The 20,990-nt window shown below is 37.6% G+C and overlaps 1 protein-coding gene across 4 annotated transcripts in view; it reads left to right on the top strand.

Annotated features, from left to right (window-relative positions):
* Positions 1-2,382: 2,382 nt before the first annotated feature.
* HBS1L (HBS1 like translational GTPase) overlaps positions 2,383-20,990 on the top strand; it is a 61,852-nt gene continuing 43,244 nt past the window's right edge. Inside the window, exons 1-5 of one of the 4 annotated variants that reach the window (XM_080341792.1) lie at positions 2,383-2,509; positions 5,898-5,963; positions 7,919-8,056; positions 10,367-10,561; positions 11,220-16,004. In XM_080341792.1, coding sequence (XP_080197918.1) covers positions 2,467-2,509; positions 5,898-5,963; positions 7,919-8,056; positions 10,367-10,561; positions 11,220-12,706 — 1,929 coding nt within the window. In that variant the 5' untranslated portion in view covers positions 2,383-2,466 and the 3' untranslated portion in view covers positions 12,707-16,004. Of the gene's footprint in view, positions 2,510-5,897; positions 5,964-7,918; positions 8,057-10,366; positions 10,562-11,219; positions 16,005-20,990 lie in introns of those variants that run through there. The other 3 variants (XM_080341790.1, XM_080341789.1, XM_080341791.1) reach the window with 3 other exon arrangements.

Genomic DNA, 20,990 nt, shown 5'->3' with positions numbered 1-20,990 from the left:
AACTACTTTTTTCTTAATACTAATTTTTAAATCTGGAAAACAATGCTACATTTGAGTATCAAGCAAATGAAATGTGGGTCACATCTGTGGAGGACACAGTCACTAAAAATCAAGAGTGGTAACATAATAAATCTGAACTTAAAACTCAAACACAAAAAAACGATTATTTGGCAAGCAGGTGCTGATTCACGTAAACAACATGAATAGGAAGGATAAAAGAAACATCTTTGCAATAGCATGGCCAGGTGTGAAATAAGAAATGCCACTACTCGAAAGAAAAAAATGCTAAATTTACATGATTAAGATTTACTGGAGATGTTAACATTTGAAAAATAAGATCTAAGTAATTTTGGAACCTGGAAAGAGTGTCATTTCTCAGGCACAGCTGTTGGAGGAAGACCGGCAGGATGCTCTGAGGCCTGTAGTGCTACAGTGTCTTTACTTACTTCACTAGAAGCTCAGCACATGCTGGAATCAGGTTTGAATTCAGAAGTGTGTCACCCTGGCTGTGTAATATTAAACCAAAGTGTATGATAGCAATTTTTCACTTTTGCGTCTTCGAGCCATATCAAGAGATTGGAACAGATAAGGATCAACACAACTTTCTGTCAAACCTCTGCTGCAGATAACATGCGGGTCACTAAAGGTCAACGGGACATCAGCATTAATTAGAAATCCTCGTTTCCTATTCCATTTTAATCTTGGCACCATATGGAAGACATTATACAGATCCTAAGTTTTTGCAGCTGCATGTGCTGTTCTGTACAATTTAGTTGGAAATATGCAAATAACATAAGGAAACAATCTGTACATTTGCATACCATTTGTATACGAACACAAACTTTGGCTTATGTTTGACACACCCTGCCTCTGGTGGTGACCAGGAAGGATGTGGAGTCACAGATAGTGACAGTTTTGGCATGTGGGCCGAGATGAGACCATAGTTAGGTGGCAGTTACAAAAGCAGAGTACATGTGTTGGTAGGGATGTGTGGCTATGTGGTGGGATATCAGAAGACACACAGGTCATGCAGGTGGCTGGAAGAGGCTGGATTTCTGGAGTTGCCAAGACCAGATAAAGAGATGGTAAATAAACTACTAAAAGTCTTGAAGATGGAGATATCTGACTTGAGAAATATTAATGGGATTGTCTGCCTAGCAGCTCCTGACAATGGAGATGAACGCAAGTATCTGGAGAACAGCTGGACTGGGGGATGTAGAAGCAGCCGAGTCTGTCAGAGCTGGAGCTCAGCAGTGACCACCGGCAGGGCCTGTGAACAGGGATCTCTCTCCTACCTCTCTCTGCCACTGAAGCTTCCAGACTTCTCTGCTTGCCTTTCTTTCTCTGACCCAACAAGAGGAGTAACTGTAGGGACGTTCCTTGATTACCTGATCCCTTGGAACTGCAACAGCACTTGCATGCTGAAAATAATTTTAGATGGTGCCTGCAGTAATGTGCCAATAAAGTCAAATCTAAACCTTCACAGAGCCTAATTCTTTGACATTTTGTTGCTTAACACTGCCAATAGCAACACTAATTAATAAAGTTTGCATTTACCTACAGCCAGCTCATTTAATCCTGGCCACTAGTGAGTCATTGGATTGTAATGGCTATAGGTCACCAACAAACAAGGTCAATTCAAGCTGTTTCAGACACAGAATTGAAAAAAAAAAAAAAGCAGTTAATTTCAAAGCCTTTTAAATTCTGCTCCTGTGGTGGTACACACATAGAAAAACAGTATTTTGAGAGTATGTTTAAAAGGGCGCGGGCCTTCTTTGAACTTATGCCAACCCAGAATACTATGTTGTCATCGATGATTTAATTGCTTTGAATAATCTTAAATATGCTTGCTTACGTATGTGTGCACATGCTTGCTGCAGTTTATCACATTTTGAGAGCCGAATAATGATGTAGCAACGAGTTAAACGTCAAATGCCAAGATTGCAGCCAACTGCAGGGTCAGACCCCTGGCAGCCTCTGCCGCGGGGTGGCCGGACGCCGGCGCTCAGTGTCAGCGGCAGCAGATGAGGCGAACAGCCGTTAACGCGGGCCTGGCCTGCCGTGCTCTGCGCGGGCCTGAGCCCGCCGCCACGGGAGGCTGCGAGCCGAGACCTCCCAGAGCCGGCGCCGTAGCGGCCCTTCTCTCGCCGTCTCTGAGGAAGCCAAGGGCAGCGGCGCACGGCGCAGCGCGGGCCCCAGGGGCTCCCCAGGCCAGCTTAGGCGGCGCGAAACGAGCTCCCGCCGCTGACGTGGAGCCGCCCCCTCCACGCCACGCCACCGGCCTACCAGGAAGCGGCCGTACGAGGCGTGAGACGCCGCGCATGCGCGACAGCGCGGCCAGAGCGGAAGGGTGCGCGGCGCGCCTGCGCAGGGGAATTCCGCCAGGCCCGCCGGACACCAACATGGCGCCCTAGGTCCGCCGCACCAGCGCTACCGCGAGCAAGCGAGGCGGCCGCCGCCGCCATCATGTCCCGGCACAGGAACGTCCGAGGCTATAACTACGATGAAGGTAGTGGCAGGCAGGAACCGGCGGCAGAGCTGTGGGGGCCGCTCCGAGCAGCCCCCCCGACTGCCGGTCCCCTCGCGCCCCCCCACCCCCGTCCGCACCCTTTCCGCCTGCGAGTCCTCCCGCCCCGCGGGGCTGCGCCCGTGCTTTGGACGCTGTAGCGGCTGAGGGGGCGGCTGCTCCGCTCCCACCGCTGTTGGGAGCCCCCGGCGCCCCGCCGCCGTCAAGGGCGGTGGGGAGGGTGGAGCAGCCGCTCTGCTCCGCGGGGGTTGGACCAGGCTCCGTGCGAGGCCCCGCCCGTTTCCCGCCCTCTCGGACGGCGGGTGGCGCGCACGTCGCGGCGCTGCCCCCCGGGCCGCTGCCCCCCGGGCCGCCCCCCGGCGCCGCGGTCTCCCGGGAGCTTAGAGGCGGGTATAGCGCGGCCATGGCGCGCAGGGCGAGCCGTGTCAGCGCTCGCCTGTGTTGCCCGAAGCTGCCCGCTTCGCAGTGGGGCGGAGGTCACTTGAAAACCAACCGCACTGCAGTTGAACTTTCTTTAGTCTTGTAAAGCTTACAAGTTCGTGTTCCCACTATGTCTCTAGCCAGTGTTGCTGCTATTCACTAATAATATAGATAAAGCAGTTCCTAGCAGAAGAAATGCAGTTTTTGAAGATGGAGTTGAGCATCTAAGGAAGAACCTGTTTTTCACACACCTTTCTGTCATATTTTACTCAAGCTTGCATGGAACAAACAAGCTTTTGTGTTAGAACTTGGCCCATACCTGCAGTGCTGCAGCATTCTTTGTGACCTGTCCCATTAACTTACGCAACCTATACATTGCACCCTTTTTTCTCTATGGTTTTGTTTGCCTTGGCTTGCGCAGTGGAAAAATGGACGCGCTTCCAGTTGATATTGGTATTTTAAATAACCCTTTGGTATAGGAGCAGCTATTTTATTGCTTCACTGTCAAAGTTGCAAGAAGTATTTCTGCCTGCCTCTGGTCTTTTGCCATTGAGTGGACAGATACACAAATTGGGGTTTGCACTGTGATCTTGGAATTTTTGGAGAAGTAATGTAAATCCATGTGAGCCATAACATCTTTATGGCCTGCTTCACAGGTTTTACTAGTCCAAATGTACCTAACATAGGCAAAATCTTACTGCCTGGTTATTTCTACCTGTAAAGATTTTCTTCCTCACAGATTGGTTGAAATGTAATTTCAACTGAACCTCTATCATCTGTGGAGTTGGGTGCCTGGTCTGTAGAATTCCTTTCAGTGTTTGTACACTCATTAGAATCTCTTAATGACATTGCTGAGATACACAGTAATTTGCTGTAGCCATATGAGGTGTAAGTTGCTAGTGCTATTTGAAACTTTACAGCATCTGCATTACACATCAGGTTTAATTAAAGGGCGTATATGCATGGTCTTTATACTTATACCATATAATACTTTTGCAGTCACAATTGTTTCTGTCCCAAACAAAGTACACTTCTGTGTCTTTTATTTAATGTAATGTCATGTCATATGTCCCTTTTATGCCACTTGAAATTCTGTAATACCCTGTCTGGCCCAATTGTTTGTCTCCTTTCCGAAGTAAGTATTTGCAGTGTTTTTTTATCTCCTTTTCTAGGAGACCTTAGGTTTCGTGGCCTTTATTTGTCTTTATTTGACCATATTCTATTTCTGCTTTCTCCTTTTTGTGGTGTTGTGACCACAACTGAATGTGATATTCCAGCTGAGTATTTTGGTGATACAGCTGTTGATACTGTGCAGTGCTTCTCTTCTGTGGCTTCTACTCTGTTCTCTGTAATTTCTGTCATTTTTTTAGTGTTTATTTTTATGGTCAGTGCAAGCTGAGCCATTTTCACTGAGGTGTTTCATAGTCTAGAAATTAAACAGTACAGGAGATACAAATGATTCAAGTAATGCACACTGACAAGACTTACCTTGATTTCACTTACTACTATGAATGCTGACCATTCACAGAACTCATCCTTGACACTCTACAAGTATTGTCTAAACTACAAAAAGTGTTCCTACCTTGAAAAAAATGTATAGCTCTTCTCTAGACTTTTTATAGGTTAATTAGTCCTAACATGGAACTAGGAGACTGTGTGTTCTTCTTGACATGATCAAAAAGTAGATAACAACGTGCTCTTCTTAAAGAAAAAAACCAAAACAACCCTATAATATATTTTCTTTATCCCATGATACTTAATTTCCAAAGTAGCTTCCTGGGTCTTTCACTAAACGTTTTGCACACTTGTGCCAGCCCTTTTAGCTATTGCTTTTCCTTGCCATTTTTCTTTGTTGTTGTTGTTGTTGTTTGTTGTTGTTGTTGTTTTTTTGTTTGTTTTTGTTCTGTTTTTTAATTGCAGTGGATTATAGAGTGAAGTTTACTTTGATTTTTTTCTCATTACATGCTAAGAGCTAAATGAACTTTTCTTGCCCCAAATTTCGAGCCAACATAGATGGATACAGTGTTTGTAATGTCCAGTCCTGTGGTCCCTAAGTTGATATCAGAATGCAGATTTTGGGTTTTTTTTGATGTTGGCCACTTTTTTCTCTTACTCTTTCTAAACAACAGAAAAAATACATGTAATTTGTGAAGCTGCCAAGTCTATGCAATAACACATTGAAGAATATTTCATTACTTTTCATGTATTTCAGTAGTACTTAGTGAAAATCACAAAGTATTTTAAGATTTATATAATAGTGGGATTTCTTGGGGGGGTGGGATACTTTGCTTTCTCTTTGTGTTTCCTGGTAACTGATTCCTGAGACTCTTTTTTTTAATGGAGAAAGTGTATGGCTGTGTTTATGTAACTGTATAAGATTCTTGCTTTTTGGCTGAAATAATTTTGCATATACAAAGGGAATTGTCAGTTGTGTCAATTTTCAATTGCCTTGCTGAACCTGAGTGGAAAAGTAGATGGCTGTGAGGATAGGCCAGAGGAGGATGCTGAGAAGTAGGTAGGTATGGAGTAGAAATGCTGATCCTGAGTTGCTGGAGTAGAGATTGTAACTGAAATGTCTGCGGTTAAGACTATTGAGAGGTCAAGCATAAATATGAAGAGAAGTACTGTGGGTAAAGATTTGTGGAACTGCAGAAAATTGGATTTGCACTCTGGGCGTAGCCTTCCAAAGGAGATGCTGAAGGAGGAAGTACGAAGCTTGGCAGCTCTTGAAAATGTTCAGCTTCCTAATGGATAGAGTATTAAGTGTTAAAATGCTATGATTGTAACTTAGAATTTCTTACCTAGGTAAATAAACAGTACTTAACTGCACTTCTGGAATACTGGAGATGCATAATTTCTTAAAGCCTCATGTAAAAAAGAAATACCCTTTGATTTATAAATTAAGTACTTAGAGCTTATGCAGACTAATCTTACTGTTTCTGCTTCATAGATTTTGAAGATGATGATATGTATGGCCAATCAGTAGAAGATGATTATTGCATTTCTCCTTCAACAGGTCAGTTCAAATGGTTACACATAAGCATTGTCCATTGATTTCTACTCTGATATTAATAATAATATAACTAATGTTTATTTCTAGAATAAAACAATATTTAAAAGCTACTGAAACTTCAGAAAAGTGCCTAGTGGCCATAATCCTGTAAAGATGTCTGTTAGGTGGCATTAGGCATTGTTGTATTTTGGAAGTCACAGTAGACAACTGGGCACATCTTCAGTTGTACAAGTGTATTATCTTGGATGGTCAGAATGTACTTGCTAATGTAAAAATCTGATTTACGGGAATGCATTGATAGTCTTGAAACATTTGGTATTTTTAAAAATTATTAGTAGGGCTGGGCTTAACAGTTGTGATTCTGCACCTGGTAGTTGATGTCTTTTACACAACTTTGAGTACATGCAGGATAGGGAGTCTCATTGTAGGATGCAGCACAGGTCCTCACTGGCTTCTGTTCTCATGCAAGACCGTGGGGACCTAATAAACGTTCCGGCATTTGTAATGTTGCGAAGTAGATATAAAAATAGTGATGCTGTGTGCTCAGGTAAGACATAATAGGAGCGGCTCAGACCAGATGAATTCAGCCCAAGCGTAGAACCTTTAGGTTGTGTTCTCCAGTCAAACCTCTGCAAGATCATCAGTTCAGGGTTTCCTTGGATTTGGTGTCAGTGTCTCTAGAGCTGAGGAGGCCCTGAAAGTAGTGTGGCTGATGTTGATGTGGAGCTGTGCTGCTGTAGGTAACAGGGCTGAATGCAAATCCATTGTGACTGTGATGTAGTCCATGACTGCTGGCCACAGGTACTTGAGTTAATTAAGTCTTTAAAAATCTGTTGCTCTGTCATCCTGTTGATTTTAGATAAGTGGATCTAGGTGTGTATTTTTATTATTTGTAGTCACATTCTCTGAGTTAAATACTGATTGTCTTCCATTCAATTTATACATTTAATTGCTGGATTTTTTCAAACCTTTCCTAAGAAATAAGGTCACCTTGTATTTTGTGATGAAAATGTGCACTGTGTTTACTTTTTAATCAAGTAAAAACTGCTAAATTGGAAAACAAATTCTTGATTATGCACAGTAATTTTCCTAAGAATTACATAAGCTTCATTTGTAAAACAATCTGATATAGATTGTGTAGCAGTCTTTTAATAATTGCTTCAGGTATGGTCATTGAATATGAAATAGTATGCATTTGGATAACAGTTGCTAAGACTATACTGCTTCTGGATATGCTTATGGTTTCAGCATGTGTTTCAGAGCTGGGGAGAATATTACAGAATATAAACAAAGTTGTTTACATTATGCTTTGTATATTTCTGAGTGTATGTAATCACCAGGGCTCATGTTCTGCAAGAAGTTTTATCTATATATGCCTTAACGTGTTTCTAAATCAGAGTGGAATTATGCACTTATTTAAAGCATTGTGTGAATATACATTTTAATTCATGAGCTGTATTTCTAGTGAAATTTGAAGAAGGGTGTGTTCAACTCCATTAAATTGTTATAGATAGTTTGACAGTGCTATACTGTCATTTTCTTTTTAACTTGTAACTGAGGTAAAAAAAAAAGTGGAGTACAGTTCTGAAGATATTAGGCCATTGATGGTATTTCTGTATAGAAAATACTATTTTTCAAACCTGATGTATATTCTTTTATGTGAATACTGAACTTTGCAGAATTATTGCATTACATGGATACAAGGATATTGCCCTGTCTGTGGTTTCACTGTGATGATGACTTCTTTATATTCTAGCATGAACTGCTGTATGCTCTGTACAGTCTTCAGGTAGTAGTAATTATACAATAGTGTCCCATCCCTGCCCCCTCCCCCACCCAAAACCACTGCAACAGGTCAGTGTCCTAACTTTTTTTTTCCATTTTAGGTATATTTTGTTTTTAAAGGAGGAAAAATGATTTGACTTTTCTTTTTTTAATACTTGTTTTTACCTAAACAGCAGCTCAATTTATCTACTCCAGACGAGACAAACCAGCAACATTTGCTGAGCCATTAGAAGAAGAATATGGTTATGAAGGTACAGATGATACTGCTGATTATTTTACATCCAATCATCAGTTGACTGAAGTTGATAGAGGTAATTACAGAAAATAAGTAATTCTCAGAACAGTATCTTTTATGAATTAAGGATTTACAAAAATAGTGTCAAATTAGTGTTTGTTACTTGACTAACACTGCTCACAATTATGTAGTCTTGTAGAACAACATTTCATGAGCATAGCTTCAGTGATGGTTCTTCAAGCTCCGAACTACCTTTTGTGTACTACTTGTAAGTTTGTGGCATACATTGAAATATATTCTTAGTTTCTTATTAGAAATAAAGAGATTTGGTATGAAGTTCAAATGTAAGAACAGCTGTATGGGCTCAGGCCAAGCACCCATGTAGCACAAGGTCTAGAGTCTGCAAATGGATGCTTAGGGAAGAGTATTAGAAGCAGAGTATTTGTAGAATGATCTTTTGCTTGTATTGCATTCCAAATTATGGCAATTAGTGGTATTTGAGAGGTTTTCGGTCACACATTTGCTTTGAACACTAACCAATATCTTTAGATGCCTGTATCCTCTACAATCTTTTCCTGCCCTGTTTTGAATTTATTAGATTTCAGTTTCCGTTCAGTACTGCAACCATGAATTCCATGTTACAAGCCAAGTTCTGAGCTGAGTGGTTGGGAAAAAATACTTGCTTTGTTTTGTAAACTTGCAGCCTGTTAACTTAATGACATGCTTTGTGAAAAAGATTCACAAGTTTCTTTCCTAAGTGTTAGTAGTTAACTTAGTTTCTAATGTTTTGGAAATAATCTGGGTTATTTTAAAAATGTTTATAAGATCAGACTAAAGTATTGTGGTGACTGAACAGACAGTAAAATGCATGACTGAAATTTGGTATTTAAAACAAACAAATTGCAGAAAATTCAGAAACAGTAGTTAGAATAGAAACAATCTAGATTCTATGTCAAGTAAATTGGTAGAAGCTATTCTAATGCACAGACATATAGGTAAATATGATAAATCGGGGTGTAATATACATGTTTTTACATCAGGAAATAAAACCGTAGAGGGCAATTTGAAAGAATCAGCCAGTATGTGGATACAGGTGATCTAGACAATAGGGTACCCTGGCTTTTCAGAATGCTTTTGACAGACTCCATCAGTTAAGAACTGATATTGGAACAAGAAGGAAAGTAATATTATGGACTAAAAAAAGATGAGAAAGAAACCTAGAAATAATCATTTCTACTCTGAAAACAGAGTCCCACAAGACTTGTTGTGTTTGGTATAGTGTGTGGTGTTGGCCATTAATACAAAATTATTGATTGCAGTCAGTCTGGTTTATTGCAGGGTTGGACTAGATGACCTTTGAAGGTCCCTTCTAACCTAAACTATTCTACGATTCTATTTTAAGAGTTTGTTAAGATTGCGTGTGTTGAGGGTTGAATAATAAAATGGCCAACCCGCACATTGTGCAGGGCTCTGCCAGTACTTGTTTTGCAGAGCCAATGTCTGTTGAGGATGCTCGAGCTTTAGTAACCTTTGGAAGTTGCAATTCTGTGGTGTTGAATTCCCTTAGCAAAGTTCTTTAAACATCACCATCTTTGAGCAGGTGTTCAAATAGAGAATCTGCACTTGTCCTCCTGTTCTTTGGTTCCTGTTTTCTAAAATCTGAACTGACAGGAATTGTGACATGCAGGAAGATTTTCTTCTGTTCTCTTGTATTTTTATGTCCGATCACACAACTTCCAGTGAGTGGCATCCTGGTGAACTTTCAGTCTCTTCTGTGGCAAGTCAAGACTTAAGCAACCTGTCTTAGTCAGGGCTTACATGAGTTGCAGAAATATGCTCCAAAGAAATTTTTTTTTATCAGCCAAAAAATATATTACAGTTTTAGGAAAGGTAAATATTGAAGGTAGTTTCAAACCTGGTGTCTTGGTCCAGAGTTTTCAATTTTTAAGGCCTGAGGCTCCTGAAAATGCTGTTTTACTTGGGATGCTAATTATAGGATCTGTAAACACTTAAAATATGGTGTTCAATGGGATTCCATCTTGATGTACTAAATTACTCTGGACTTTTAAGGTGATTATTTGTATTTCTTCTCTGCAGTGAAGACAGTTAATTTTACATCATCAAAGTGCTTCAGTAGTGAGGCTTTATAGACTAATAATCAGTCGTATGTTCCTTGTAGCAATATCTGAAATTGGTCAAATATTCTGTAGGGTTTGGAGGCAAAGTTTATCATGGCCATGAGTGAGATTGAAATTAATTTCTGAAGATTTTTTCTCTTACTGTGATATTTTTCCCCTGTTTTTGTTAATCAGATGTATTGTGCTAGTGGTTAGGCCACTTAAGACTTTTTTTGGTGCAGCTTATAACAGTAATATGTCTCTTTTAGCCCGTCTTAATTCATGCCTTGATCAAATGAGAGAAGTTTTGGCAGAATCTGTACCAGAGGAAACAATGGTGCAAGCGGTACTGGATAGTAAATTTGATGTACAGAAGGCTTTGGATCTTGTGCTTTCGCAAGGCACTAAGCAAAATGTGAAGAACAAGAATGAGGATGCTGTGATTGTAGGAAAGACAACAAAAGGTATACTGCTATTTAATTGTTTATATTCAAGATTATTCATTTCTATGTACAGTTTAATTTTGGCTTTACAAGCTGTAAAGATGCTTGTCATTGCATTAGTTATTTATTAGAAAATTTAAAAAATTACTCTTCTATTTCCATATTCTAAAAACATGTAAAGAAAACAGTAGCTTTTCTTAAGCTGGAAGTCAAAATAAAACCTTACTGTCAGCTTAAATTCAAGATGCAACCATCTGCAGTTCACAGTAAATCTCTTATTTCTGATATGACTTAACTGAATGAAAACGTCCTAAAAGTCGGACATCTTTGAGTTTTATGCAGGTCTGTTATTTCTTTGGTGAACTGACATCTCCCATGCCCAATACTTCCCTTTTTTTGGTAGTGGATGTACAGTAACTTTTAAAAAATTACGCTTAAATCTTTGTAACCTTTACTGGCATTCTTTGCTGATTCTTAAAGTTTCTTAGGTATTTCAGTAGATACCTGTAATTTAGTTGTAAGACATTGCATATCTTGGAATAACACTTAGTAATTAAATGCCTTTTCATGTTTCTTCTTGATTTTTTTTTTTTTTTGTTGCTGCTGTCAACTCTAAAAAAATGGAAATTTCATTGTGACTTCACTTCCATATGAAAATTACTGGCTACTGTAAGGTAAGGAGACTTACTTTGTTGTCCAGAAATGTGTATCGATACAGGCAGTTTCTCTTGTGCAGTAGAAAATGTTGCTGGGAACTCCAGCAAACCTGGGTTTGGAAACTTGACAGCCAAAAGTGGTTCAGCTTGTTACTCTTTAAATACAAATGACAAAATGTTCCTTAATGCTGAAAAATCCAATAACCCTTCATCTGAAAGGAAAGGATTGAAATCCTCTTCATTTGCTCTGTCATCTTCTTTCAGTGATGATTTGTGTAAAGGATCATTTTGTGAACTTGTGAATAAACAGGCAGAAAATCAACTATCAGAAAATGCTAATGCAGTAAGTTTGATTCCTGACAGTGAAGATGTTTATTTTAGCATAGGAAGTAACCCATCTGGAAAATCTCCCTTTAAGAAGTTGGAATGCAAGGAAACACAGGACTTGAAATCCTTGCTGATGCAGAATGTGGTTTCTGATTCTCTCAGTCCTGAAGACAACATTCCTCTTCTTTCCTCAAATACTTCTGACTGTAATAGTAATGCAAATTTTTATGGTCCTCCATGTTTAACAAGTGCTTTAGGAAAATTGGCTCTTGATAAAGAAGTGAGTTACACTGTAAACAGAAAGAATGAACTTCTTGAAAAGTTTTCTTCACTTGTGCAAAATAGAAGACAAGAAAGCCCCTCTTCAGACCTGGCTGCTTTGCCAGTGTTAAGGTCTGCGAGTACATCATTGGCTGACTTACTTCAGGAGCACCAGGAAAGCAGTGCCAGCCACTGTTATTCTTTGGCTGATCTTTATACCAAATCAACAGCAAGTCTCACTGATATGAATTTGGGAACCTCACCATTGTCACAACTAGTAAGTCAGCCCCAAACTTCAGGTGGGATGCCAGAGTTAACAGGATCTTTGTCTTCTCTTGCCCTCTCTAAAGCTTCTCCACTAAAGGAGGTTGAGAATTTATCACTCTCGGATTTAATAGCAGAGACTATTGAAATAGACAAAACTCAACAAAAGATGGACTTCCCCCTGCTCAATGAAACTGAATTGAGCCCCCCTAAAAGAACCAACATTGATTTAAGTGTCCTTGTAAAAAGTGCAAATGTATCTGCAGAACAAAATGTGGTAGGGCAGTCAAATATCTTAAGCCCTGAAACCAAACTTTTAAAAGAAAAACAAGGAAAATGTTCTGGTTTTGCCAAAACAAATAAAAAAAATAAAAGAGGGCTTACTCCTAAGAGGCAGGATTTGTCCCTTTCATGGATGAAGGCACTTCGTGCAAGACCTTCAGCTTTTGCTTTAACCTTGTGTCTCCATTATCCTCCAAAAGGCTGTAAGCGCCGCACACTTGGTATACATAAAGCTTTCCTATACAGTAGGCAAGTACAAGACATAAAACCCAAGGAAACTGGTCCTATAATAGCCATAACACCATTTGATTTCAAATCAGCATCTCCTGATGATATTGTGAAAGCCAGCCAAAAAAAAGCTTTTACAAGAGAGTAGTAAGAAAAAAAAAAATAAAAATCAGTGTTTATATCTTGGTATATTTTAAAAAATAATTAATTATGTAGGACCTATTTATAATCCAGAATTGATTTTATTTTTTTAATTGATATATTACAATTCTCACTGTTTAGTAAAAAATTTGTATGTGGACTTCTAAGCCGTTGCACTGAATATCTTTATTTTTGCCTAATTTTCACTGACAATTTAACATTTTTAACTTTTGCAAAGTCTTGAACTTTAGTATATGGATATTGCATGCGCAAAATTCCATAAACACCATTAGACTTCTTGAAACATCTCTCTAGGTGTTGAAGATACAATTCATGGGGAAGAACACTAAATTATTATTTTGTAAAGTAATTTAGTTTTGCTACATGGTGTATAGTTTGGGGAGTGGGAACCTCGGTTTATATTACGACTGTTTTATTAAATGTTCTTAGATTTTCTGATAAGGTATGTTATTAAACTGCCAGTTTTGTAATTGGTATTTCCAGTCAATGTCATTATTCTGTTTTTATACTAATTACAGTATTGCAACAGAAATATCTATAGTTTTTAAAAGCCTCACTAACCTCAGGTTTTGACAGTTTTAATCACAGTAGGACATGTATAGTAGGACCAAATTTGCAGGGAAGCAAGCAATTAAAATTGTGTGCCCCCCCCTCCAATCAACTGTCAAAATGTGGTATTTGGAATTTTAAAACAGCTATTTTGTGGGTATATACGTGTTGCATGGGTTTCATGAGAAATTTCACTAGGATTCTGTGTTTTATTGTCAAGTTTTTCAGAAAAGTATTGGAATAACAATTCTTTCAACTTTAGCATGAGAGTCTCTGCACAATGGAAAAAAAGTCAGGCAAAGCAGAAGTATTTGTGTCTGCCTGTTGTCTGTTTTGAAGAAAGCTTCCTTTAGTAATGGAAATATATTTTCCTCTTCTCTTTGTACCCATTGCTGTTACTTTGAGTCTTTAGATGGAAGATCAGAATCAGGACATTCTGGACGTATTTTTTTTAGCTGATAATGACCAGATTCTGGTGCCCCTTTTAGTCAAATTAGTAACTGCGTGTATGTTTCAACTTTCCTTTTAGTATATGTAACTACTTTTGATGTATTTCCAGTGTCAAAGTCAGTATTTTAGATCCTGAACAGCAATAAGTGCAATAAACGTACTGCTGCAACTAGAAAAATGGTTGTTCATATACTACCATACACTTACTCATGCTAAACTTGGCAGCTAGTATGGAACAGTAGATACAATTTTAATTTAGTTCTAATCTAATTTTTGTTGAGCATGTTATGTCAAAAAGGAGACAAAAAAACTTTAGACTGATTCACGACTTCAGGTTGGACTACAATTTTGTTTTAAATAAAAATAAAACGTTCCAGTCCTCTCAGGTACAAATTTCATGTTGTATATGTTTTGCTTGTTTGTCTAGTTGATGGTGTTGTCATTTAGGACTATGAGCAGTTTGACCTGACCTCTTGAATGAAAATAATGTTTCTTACCCTTACGAATAAAAGTTTTCTATAATGTCAGTGCTGCATTGTTTATGTTCTAGTTAATGTGTTAATCTAGTCATGACCATCTTTATTTATTTTGAGTGCCTTAAAACATTGAATCCTGTGTACATACTGTGATCTGAGAAGTTCATGAGCAGAAGCGTAATTGATTTATTTCTTCAGAAGAGTTCCTGTGGAAATCCAGCTGAAACTGATTGTATACTGGTTGTTTTGTTAATTAGTCTTTTTGTCCAAAAAGCAGAAGTTACTGCTATGAAATGCTTTTCAGCGATTAGCTTCTCTGTAGTTAGTCCAAATATTAACTTCCCACTGCTTTAAAGGCCAAGTTTATTTTTCCCACTGAGGAAAAATGTCCTGTTTGGAGATTGTATAATTGAAGTTCAGTTTTTCCAAAATTGTGTGTATGCTTCTAGTAGAGAAGTTCCAATTTTTATAAGTAAAATATGAGTGCAAAGTTTGGTGTTGTCATGCCTGGTACGTTGTTAGCTGTTTTTGCTTGCTTATGTTTGAAATACTCTTGAAGCTCTAATTAACTTAGGTAGAGATTTCTAGTACTTGTGTGTTTAGCTTCTTTTTTCCCATTTAAATCTCTCTTGTTCTTGTTGAACTTCTCTTTGGTTTTGGTCTGTTTTCACATTCCTGTGTCTGTTCTTCTTTTCATAAAACTTCTTAGCATTTTTAATAATTTTTGAGCTTGAACTGGACATAGACCTGAGTGTATGTCCTATGATTCCATTGGGAAGTATGTACAAGTAGTAAGTGGCAATGTGTAGTACCTGGAGCTCAGTTTTGCCATAGGCTTCATGCATATTCAAGTCTGAATAAGTGACTGAAGCCAAAGAGCATCAGCATTATAAACTTATCAGAGATCTTACTGTGGGGTTGATACATTAGTAAACAACTTTAAATCTTGTTAGGTAGCTAGATTTTAATATATAAATACTTTTTAATTTGTGTTTGTGTTAGTATTGTTAGTGATCTTAAAGAAGCAATACATGCTGTTTGGTGTATAAGAAGTAGGGGAGGGTTTTTTCTTCAGTTTGCAATCCTGAATCCTGAAGTGAACCTTGAATTAGTACAGAGCTGCAGGCTGAACGCTGCGGAGGTGCCTCAGTGGTGGATAAACCTGAATTCCAGTTAATTTTCAGTAGAGATTATTTATTTCCATGCTCAGAAAATTTTACAGTTTTGTTTTTATAAGCAAAAGGTAATGTGTTACATTTGCTTTTTAAATGAACTAGGTATTTTAATAATTTCTCTCATTATTCCTTAATTTCAATACTGAGGACTGGGTTTACGTCATTAGTGAGAGGTTTCATTGCCTTAGAATACTGCATGATATTATGGTACATGGGATTTTTGTATAAGAAGTCTGTGTTTGGGCTTTGCTCTGAAGTGTTTCTGCTTAATGAATGTTAGAATTCTTGTTAACTAAATCTGTCCATTTTATGCTTAACAGTGAGCTTATTTTATTGATGGATGTATAAAACTTCTCTTCCCCCCCATTTTGCAGCTAGTGTGTATCTTTGTCCAATACGGGTAATTGTGTTTTGGAATTCACGTATTAACATTGCAAAGTACTTGTGTCTGTGTTTGCATATGGGCATAAAAAAGATAATATTAAACTACGTAGACATACTAGTTTTGGTATTCAGACTGTATTCTCCTAAGGTATTTTGTACATTAAATTTATTTTGTACATAATTTTTATGTGGCTGCTGACTATTTTTAATATAAAATTGCCTTGTGGACATCACTTTGTGTACCTAAATAAAAAGCACATTCTTAAAGTACTGACTTAATTACAATTTATTGTTAACTTACCTGATAGTGTTGTGATTGAATGTTCTGTAATGATTGTGTCTACTGTGTAAAGAGGCTCCAGTTCTCATCTAGGTTTTAATGGGCATACTTCTTTCCATGGAAAATTTTTTTAGAGAAAGTAAGGCAAAAATTGAGATGTACTCATGTGTATTCAGATGCCATGTTTAGGTTCCAGTTTGCTTTTGGTTCGAAATGGATTTGTAAAGTGTTTTTAATCATTTTGATAGCTTTTTTAAACCTTATTTGCATCTTGAAAAAGAAAAGATATCCGTGAAATAAGAGAAAAGCAACTTCGTAAAGTTAGTTCTCAAGCTCTTTGTTAAAGTGGAAATTAGAGCTACAACATTCTTAACATGTCTCTAAATACCTGTTTCATTTTTCTCTTTTGGGTTTCCTTTTTGTAGCTGATTTCTCTGAACTTGTTTTGGGAAACCAGGGCAAATTGAAAATCTAAGTATGAGAAGAGTAGGAAAATAACAGCCCTCATTGGGATATCAAAAATGATTGATGTTTGGACCCTTTGGGATGTGACTAAACATAACTATATTTAGCTGGTTGTTAATTACAACAGAAAACACTTTTGTTTTGAGAAAAGTATAGAATGTTAGGAATGTAAGCTTCAAATTGGAAAAAAAAAACCAACATTGGATTATAACTTCATAAACCTGTTTTTTACTTTCTGTTCAGAAATAACTATATAAGCAATTTCTCATTGAATTGTTCAGACAGTTCTCAGGATCTCAAGCTTCAGAAGCAGAAAGCTACTTGAATTTCTGGAACTGTTTTGCAATAGCATTTCAAAATCTTATTTTGAAGAGAGTAAGTGGTGCAGTGAGGTAGTCTTTGCGATTTTGTGTTTTACCCAATTTTCTCTAATAATGTATTTCAAATACATTTTTCAGTAACCTACATTTTCTGAAAATCTACATTTCTGCAAAAAGTTAAAGAACAAGTAGTACTACTGCAAAAATTAATAACTGTACAAAATATTTGTATAGATTGTGTATATTAAATGTATATAGTTTATAACAGTACCTTTATACAAAGGCAGTAGTTAGTTTAGGGCTATATATATGCACAAGCATTCGCATCTCTTTCCTATCTAAAATGCTCAGCTTTTCGAAGTTGTTAAAGCATTTTTGTATTAAATGTTGACGATGAATTGTGGTTAGGAGAAAAAAAAAAGGCAAAAATGTCATCACATTGTAATTCATGCAGTAAAAATAAACTTCTGAAGTGCTGAAAGTGGATACTTCTCTGCTTTTCAGTTTCTTTGGAAACTGAGTTGAATTTTTATGGATAATTTACATACTTTGTTGGTTTGTGTGAAGTGTAGACAGCTGATAAACTCTTAACTAGATTTTGTGTTCAACTCCTTGTGTCCAAGCTGCTGTTCAGATGATGAGGAAATGTCATCAGTCCAAATTATCTTTACTGCTGAGTGCTGATGGTCATTTTGACCTCAGAGGATTTTCTGTAGGGAACTCAGAGAAATTTCTTTTGTGAAACTGCTCTGTTTACTCTGCATCAGAAAACAATGTGATGAAACAAGAGTCAAAGGCAATGGTGATGTATTTATTTTATTTCTTGAAGGCATCTCTCTTGGTCTTCCCAAATTGCTGTCCTAATGCAGTTCAATGGGAATGGGTCTCTGTTTTATTATCGCAGTGCCATACAGCCAGTTCCTTCTTTATGCAGACTGTTTGCTGAAGTATACATTTTTACCAGAAGTAAAAGCTAATTGCGGTTTGTGTTTTTGGGTGGTTGTGGAGATGAATGATTCTTATGAAATGGTTCGTGGTTTTCTGGAGTCTGTGTTGTTATGGAAGTGTTCATTTGGTTTGTGGACATGCTCCATTTCTTACTTAAAAATGGTCCATTCAGAAAAATTCTGATGCGTATCAGTGGTTTGTTGGTCAAGTAATTGATTTGGATGCTTAGTGTTGGTAGGATTACTTTAGAAAAGAACCCGTTGCCCTTCTGTAGAACTTCCTTGTAATAAAATGACCAGAAGATGACTAGAACCTGTAAAGTGGTTGTAGACTGCAGAGATTAAAATGATACAATTTGAAAGAACTCCCGAACAATTTGTTAAGAAATACAGACTTAGGAAGACTGAGTGAAAATTGTCTTACTCTTTGTAATGAGAATATGGGGATTTTAGAGGAGAGTTTCTTGTGGAGTATTTACTCATTACCATGTCAATGTATGGAAGTAATAGCTGATGAAGATGGATATTATTTTAATATTTCATTTGACTATTTTGAGTCTCTTTGTCGATAAATCAAAGAATGGAATCTTAATATAAATTTCTGTTTAACTGGTGACATATGTGGCATTTTTCAGATGTCCTTTGTTTCACCTCAGCAGTGGGTATTAGTGATGTTCAGAGATTGCAATTTGAAATGCACAGTTGTAGTAAGTTTGCGTTCACTATGGTGAACAGAAGCAAGAATTTTTGTTTCATGAAATTTAGCTAATTTTTATGGTTTCTCTGAGAAACCTTTAACAAAAGCTCAGATTTCTAAAAAATATGTATGTAAAAATGGTACCCTCTTAGTCAAAAGGATCTGCATTTTGTGCATATTCATTTCATTTCTGTCTACTTTTTCTAGGTAAACTACATTTTCATTTCTTTTTGCTGGTGTTAGCATTGTACAACAAACACAGATACTGGTGAGTGAGCTAGATTCTATTCCATTTTGGCACCATTAACGGAATTGTTAACCACTTTATGACACTAAGATTTTTGGTTTTAGTGATGTCTGAGCAAGAAGAAGGTCAGATGTCTGTAAATGTGCAGTCCTTGCAGGAAATTAAAGCTACTGTGAACTGAGCATTTTTAGTTTGATTGTTGTCAGGGTAGCAAGGAATCTAGTCTTTTAATGAAGTTGTTATTGTGCTGTCTTTATGGGGGCACAGGCTATTTTGTATTATGGTGAATTCCTCAGGAACAGCACCAAGAACAGGGCCTTTATAGGAATATATATGTATAAATATTTAATAAGCAACAAGCTTTGACGAGTCAGAATTGAAAGTAAGGCACAGGAAATTGAAAAGCCTTACTAATTATATGCCAGATAATCTAGGAATAGAGCGCAGGTCTCAAGCTTAAGTCTAATTTTCTAAATACTGTACTATACTACTTTGCTTGCAGCTGTTAATAGAGAAGCAGGTATTTCTTCACTGGCATTTCATTTTGATTTATGACTTTTATTTATAATGCCTGTATTCGGGTTTTGACTTATGTATTAAGGACAGTGTAGGCAGTTTCAAAAATATAACCCACAAGTAAAATCAGCAGGTGCTTAGATTGCATTTTGTTAATGTTGTTTATCTTAATTTTCTATAATTTGTTTTTGCCTCTACTGTATAGATGTCTTCCTTCACTTTTGCTTTACGCCAGTAACAAACAAACAAAAATCCATGAACATTACCCCAGTGACTTAATATAATTAGCTTTTTGTTTTCACTCGGTTGAATGCAGCAAGGTTTGGTTTTGGTTCAGAATGATGAGCATTTTTCAGTCCATGGGCAAATAGTTGTTTGTCTTTTCACTTTTTATGCTACAGATACACACTTTGATAGCAGCTGCTTCCTAGTGCAAAGTGTCAGAATGCAGATTATTGTGCTTTAACAGAGAACTTTTAGCACTTCTGTTTTGTGGTTAACAGACAAGTGAAGTTGGGAGTCTTAAAAGAAAACATAAACAAACTGATACTTTGGATTTTATTTATAGGGAGAATTCCAAAGAAATCCCGGAGGAGCAAACATTCTAAAGTTTAATGGTGATGTACAGTGTATTAGCATTAGCTTAGAGTCCCTTAGGTTTTACTTCCATTTATCATACCATGCTTTGATTTTGCACATTAGAAAATCCATTATTTATGTGCAGGTAGCTCAGAAGAAATGTTTGTCCTCAACTTCAACTGGCTGTGCTAACTTTTCAGTATCATGACAGGTCTCAAATGCCTGCGATAGTGATGAGGGCCCATTGTACTTCATGACAGTCGGATATGGCATGTGTTCAGCCTGGGACAAAGAGAATGTGTTCTTTACTGAATGGAAATGTTTGAAATCTGACATGACTGATGATATAGTTATATCTTAAATCATGGAAAGTATTTAGACTTTAAGACTTCCGTGTTTTGTGTAAGAAAAATATATACACAGACTTCGAGAAGTTACTGAATCTTGACACTGAGGTGTTGTGTGGGTTTTAGAAAGGAAGTGGCTTATTTCAGGGAAAAATGTGTCACCAGCAATGAAAAGCTTTTCAAAATCCTTTGAGATACCTTTTTGAGCTTCTCCTCATACATACTGTACACCTACACTGGAAAAAATGACACTCCAGGCTTTTTTGGAGTGTTCTTTTATGGTCCTTTAACACTAGTTTGGTTTACTTTTTTCTCAGACAAAGTGTAAACCAATACAAAGTCGATAATTTTCGCAGTTGATTGTGTCATGTGTGAAAGTTGCGTGTTTTGCTTGCAAGCTAAAAGAGCTTAGATAAAACTAAAAATGATTGTGTCCTTTTTAGAATTCTGGTATTCCAGAAGAACCAGAGATCCTGGGGAGACGGTGGCTCCACTTGTTCTTACAGTGGCCCTCTATCTCAGTTCCTTCAGGTCGTAGCAAAGATGTTGGCAACTGTCAGTTGGTTTTCTCTGTGTCTTTAGAAGATAAAATGAAGAATTTACTAAGTTGTCAGATGTGATTGCTGGAGTGCCAGGAATGTATGGTTAGATTCGCGTGTTTTGTTATTTTTTTTTAAATCCTGTTAAGTTTTAAGGATGAATGATTGCTGCTGTAGCGCTGCTCTATATCAGTTTAAACATTTTAAGTCCTACCTGAAGTTTGCACTTGAGTACTCAAGTACTCAAGGCAAGGCTGTTGACAAGGCTGAGACAGTAGCATTTCCAGTGGTAAACCAAT

The sequence above is a fragment of the Nesoenas mayeri genome, assembly GCF_963082525.1.
Source record: "Nesoenas mayeri genome assembly, chromosome: 3".
Taxonomy (NCBI): Eukaryota; Metazoa; Chordata; class Aves; order Columbiformes; family Columbidae; genus Nesoenas; species Nesoenas mayeri.
This window is presented reverse-complemented; position numbering and strand designations above follow the sequence as displayed.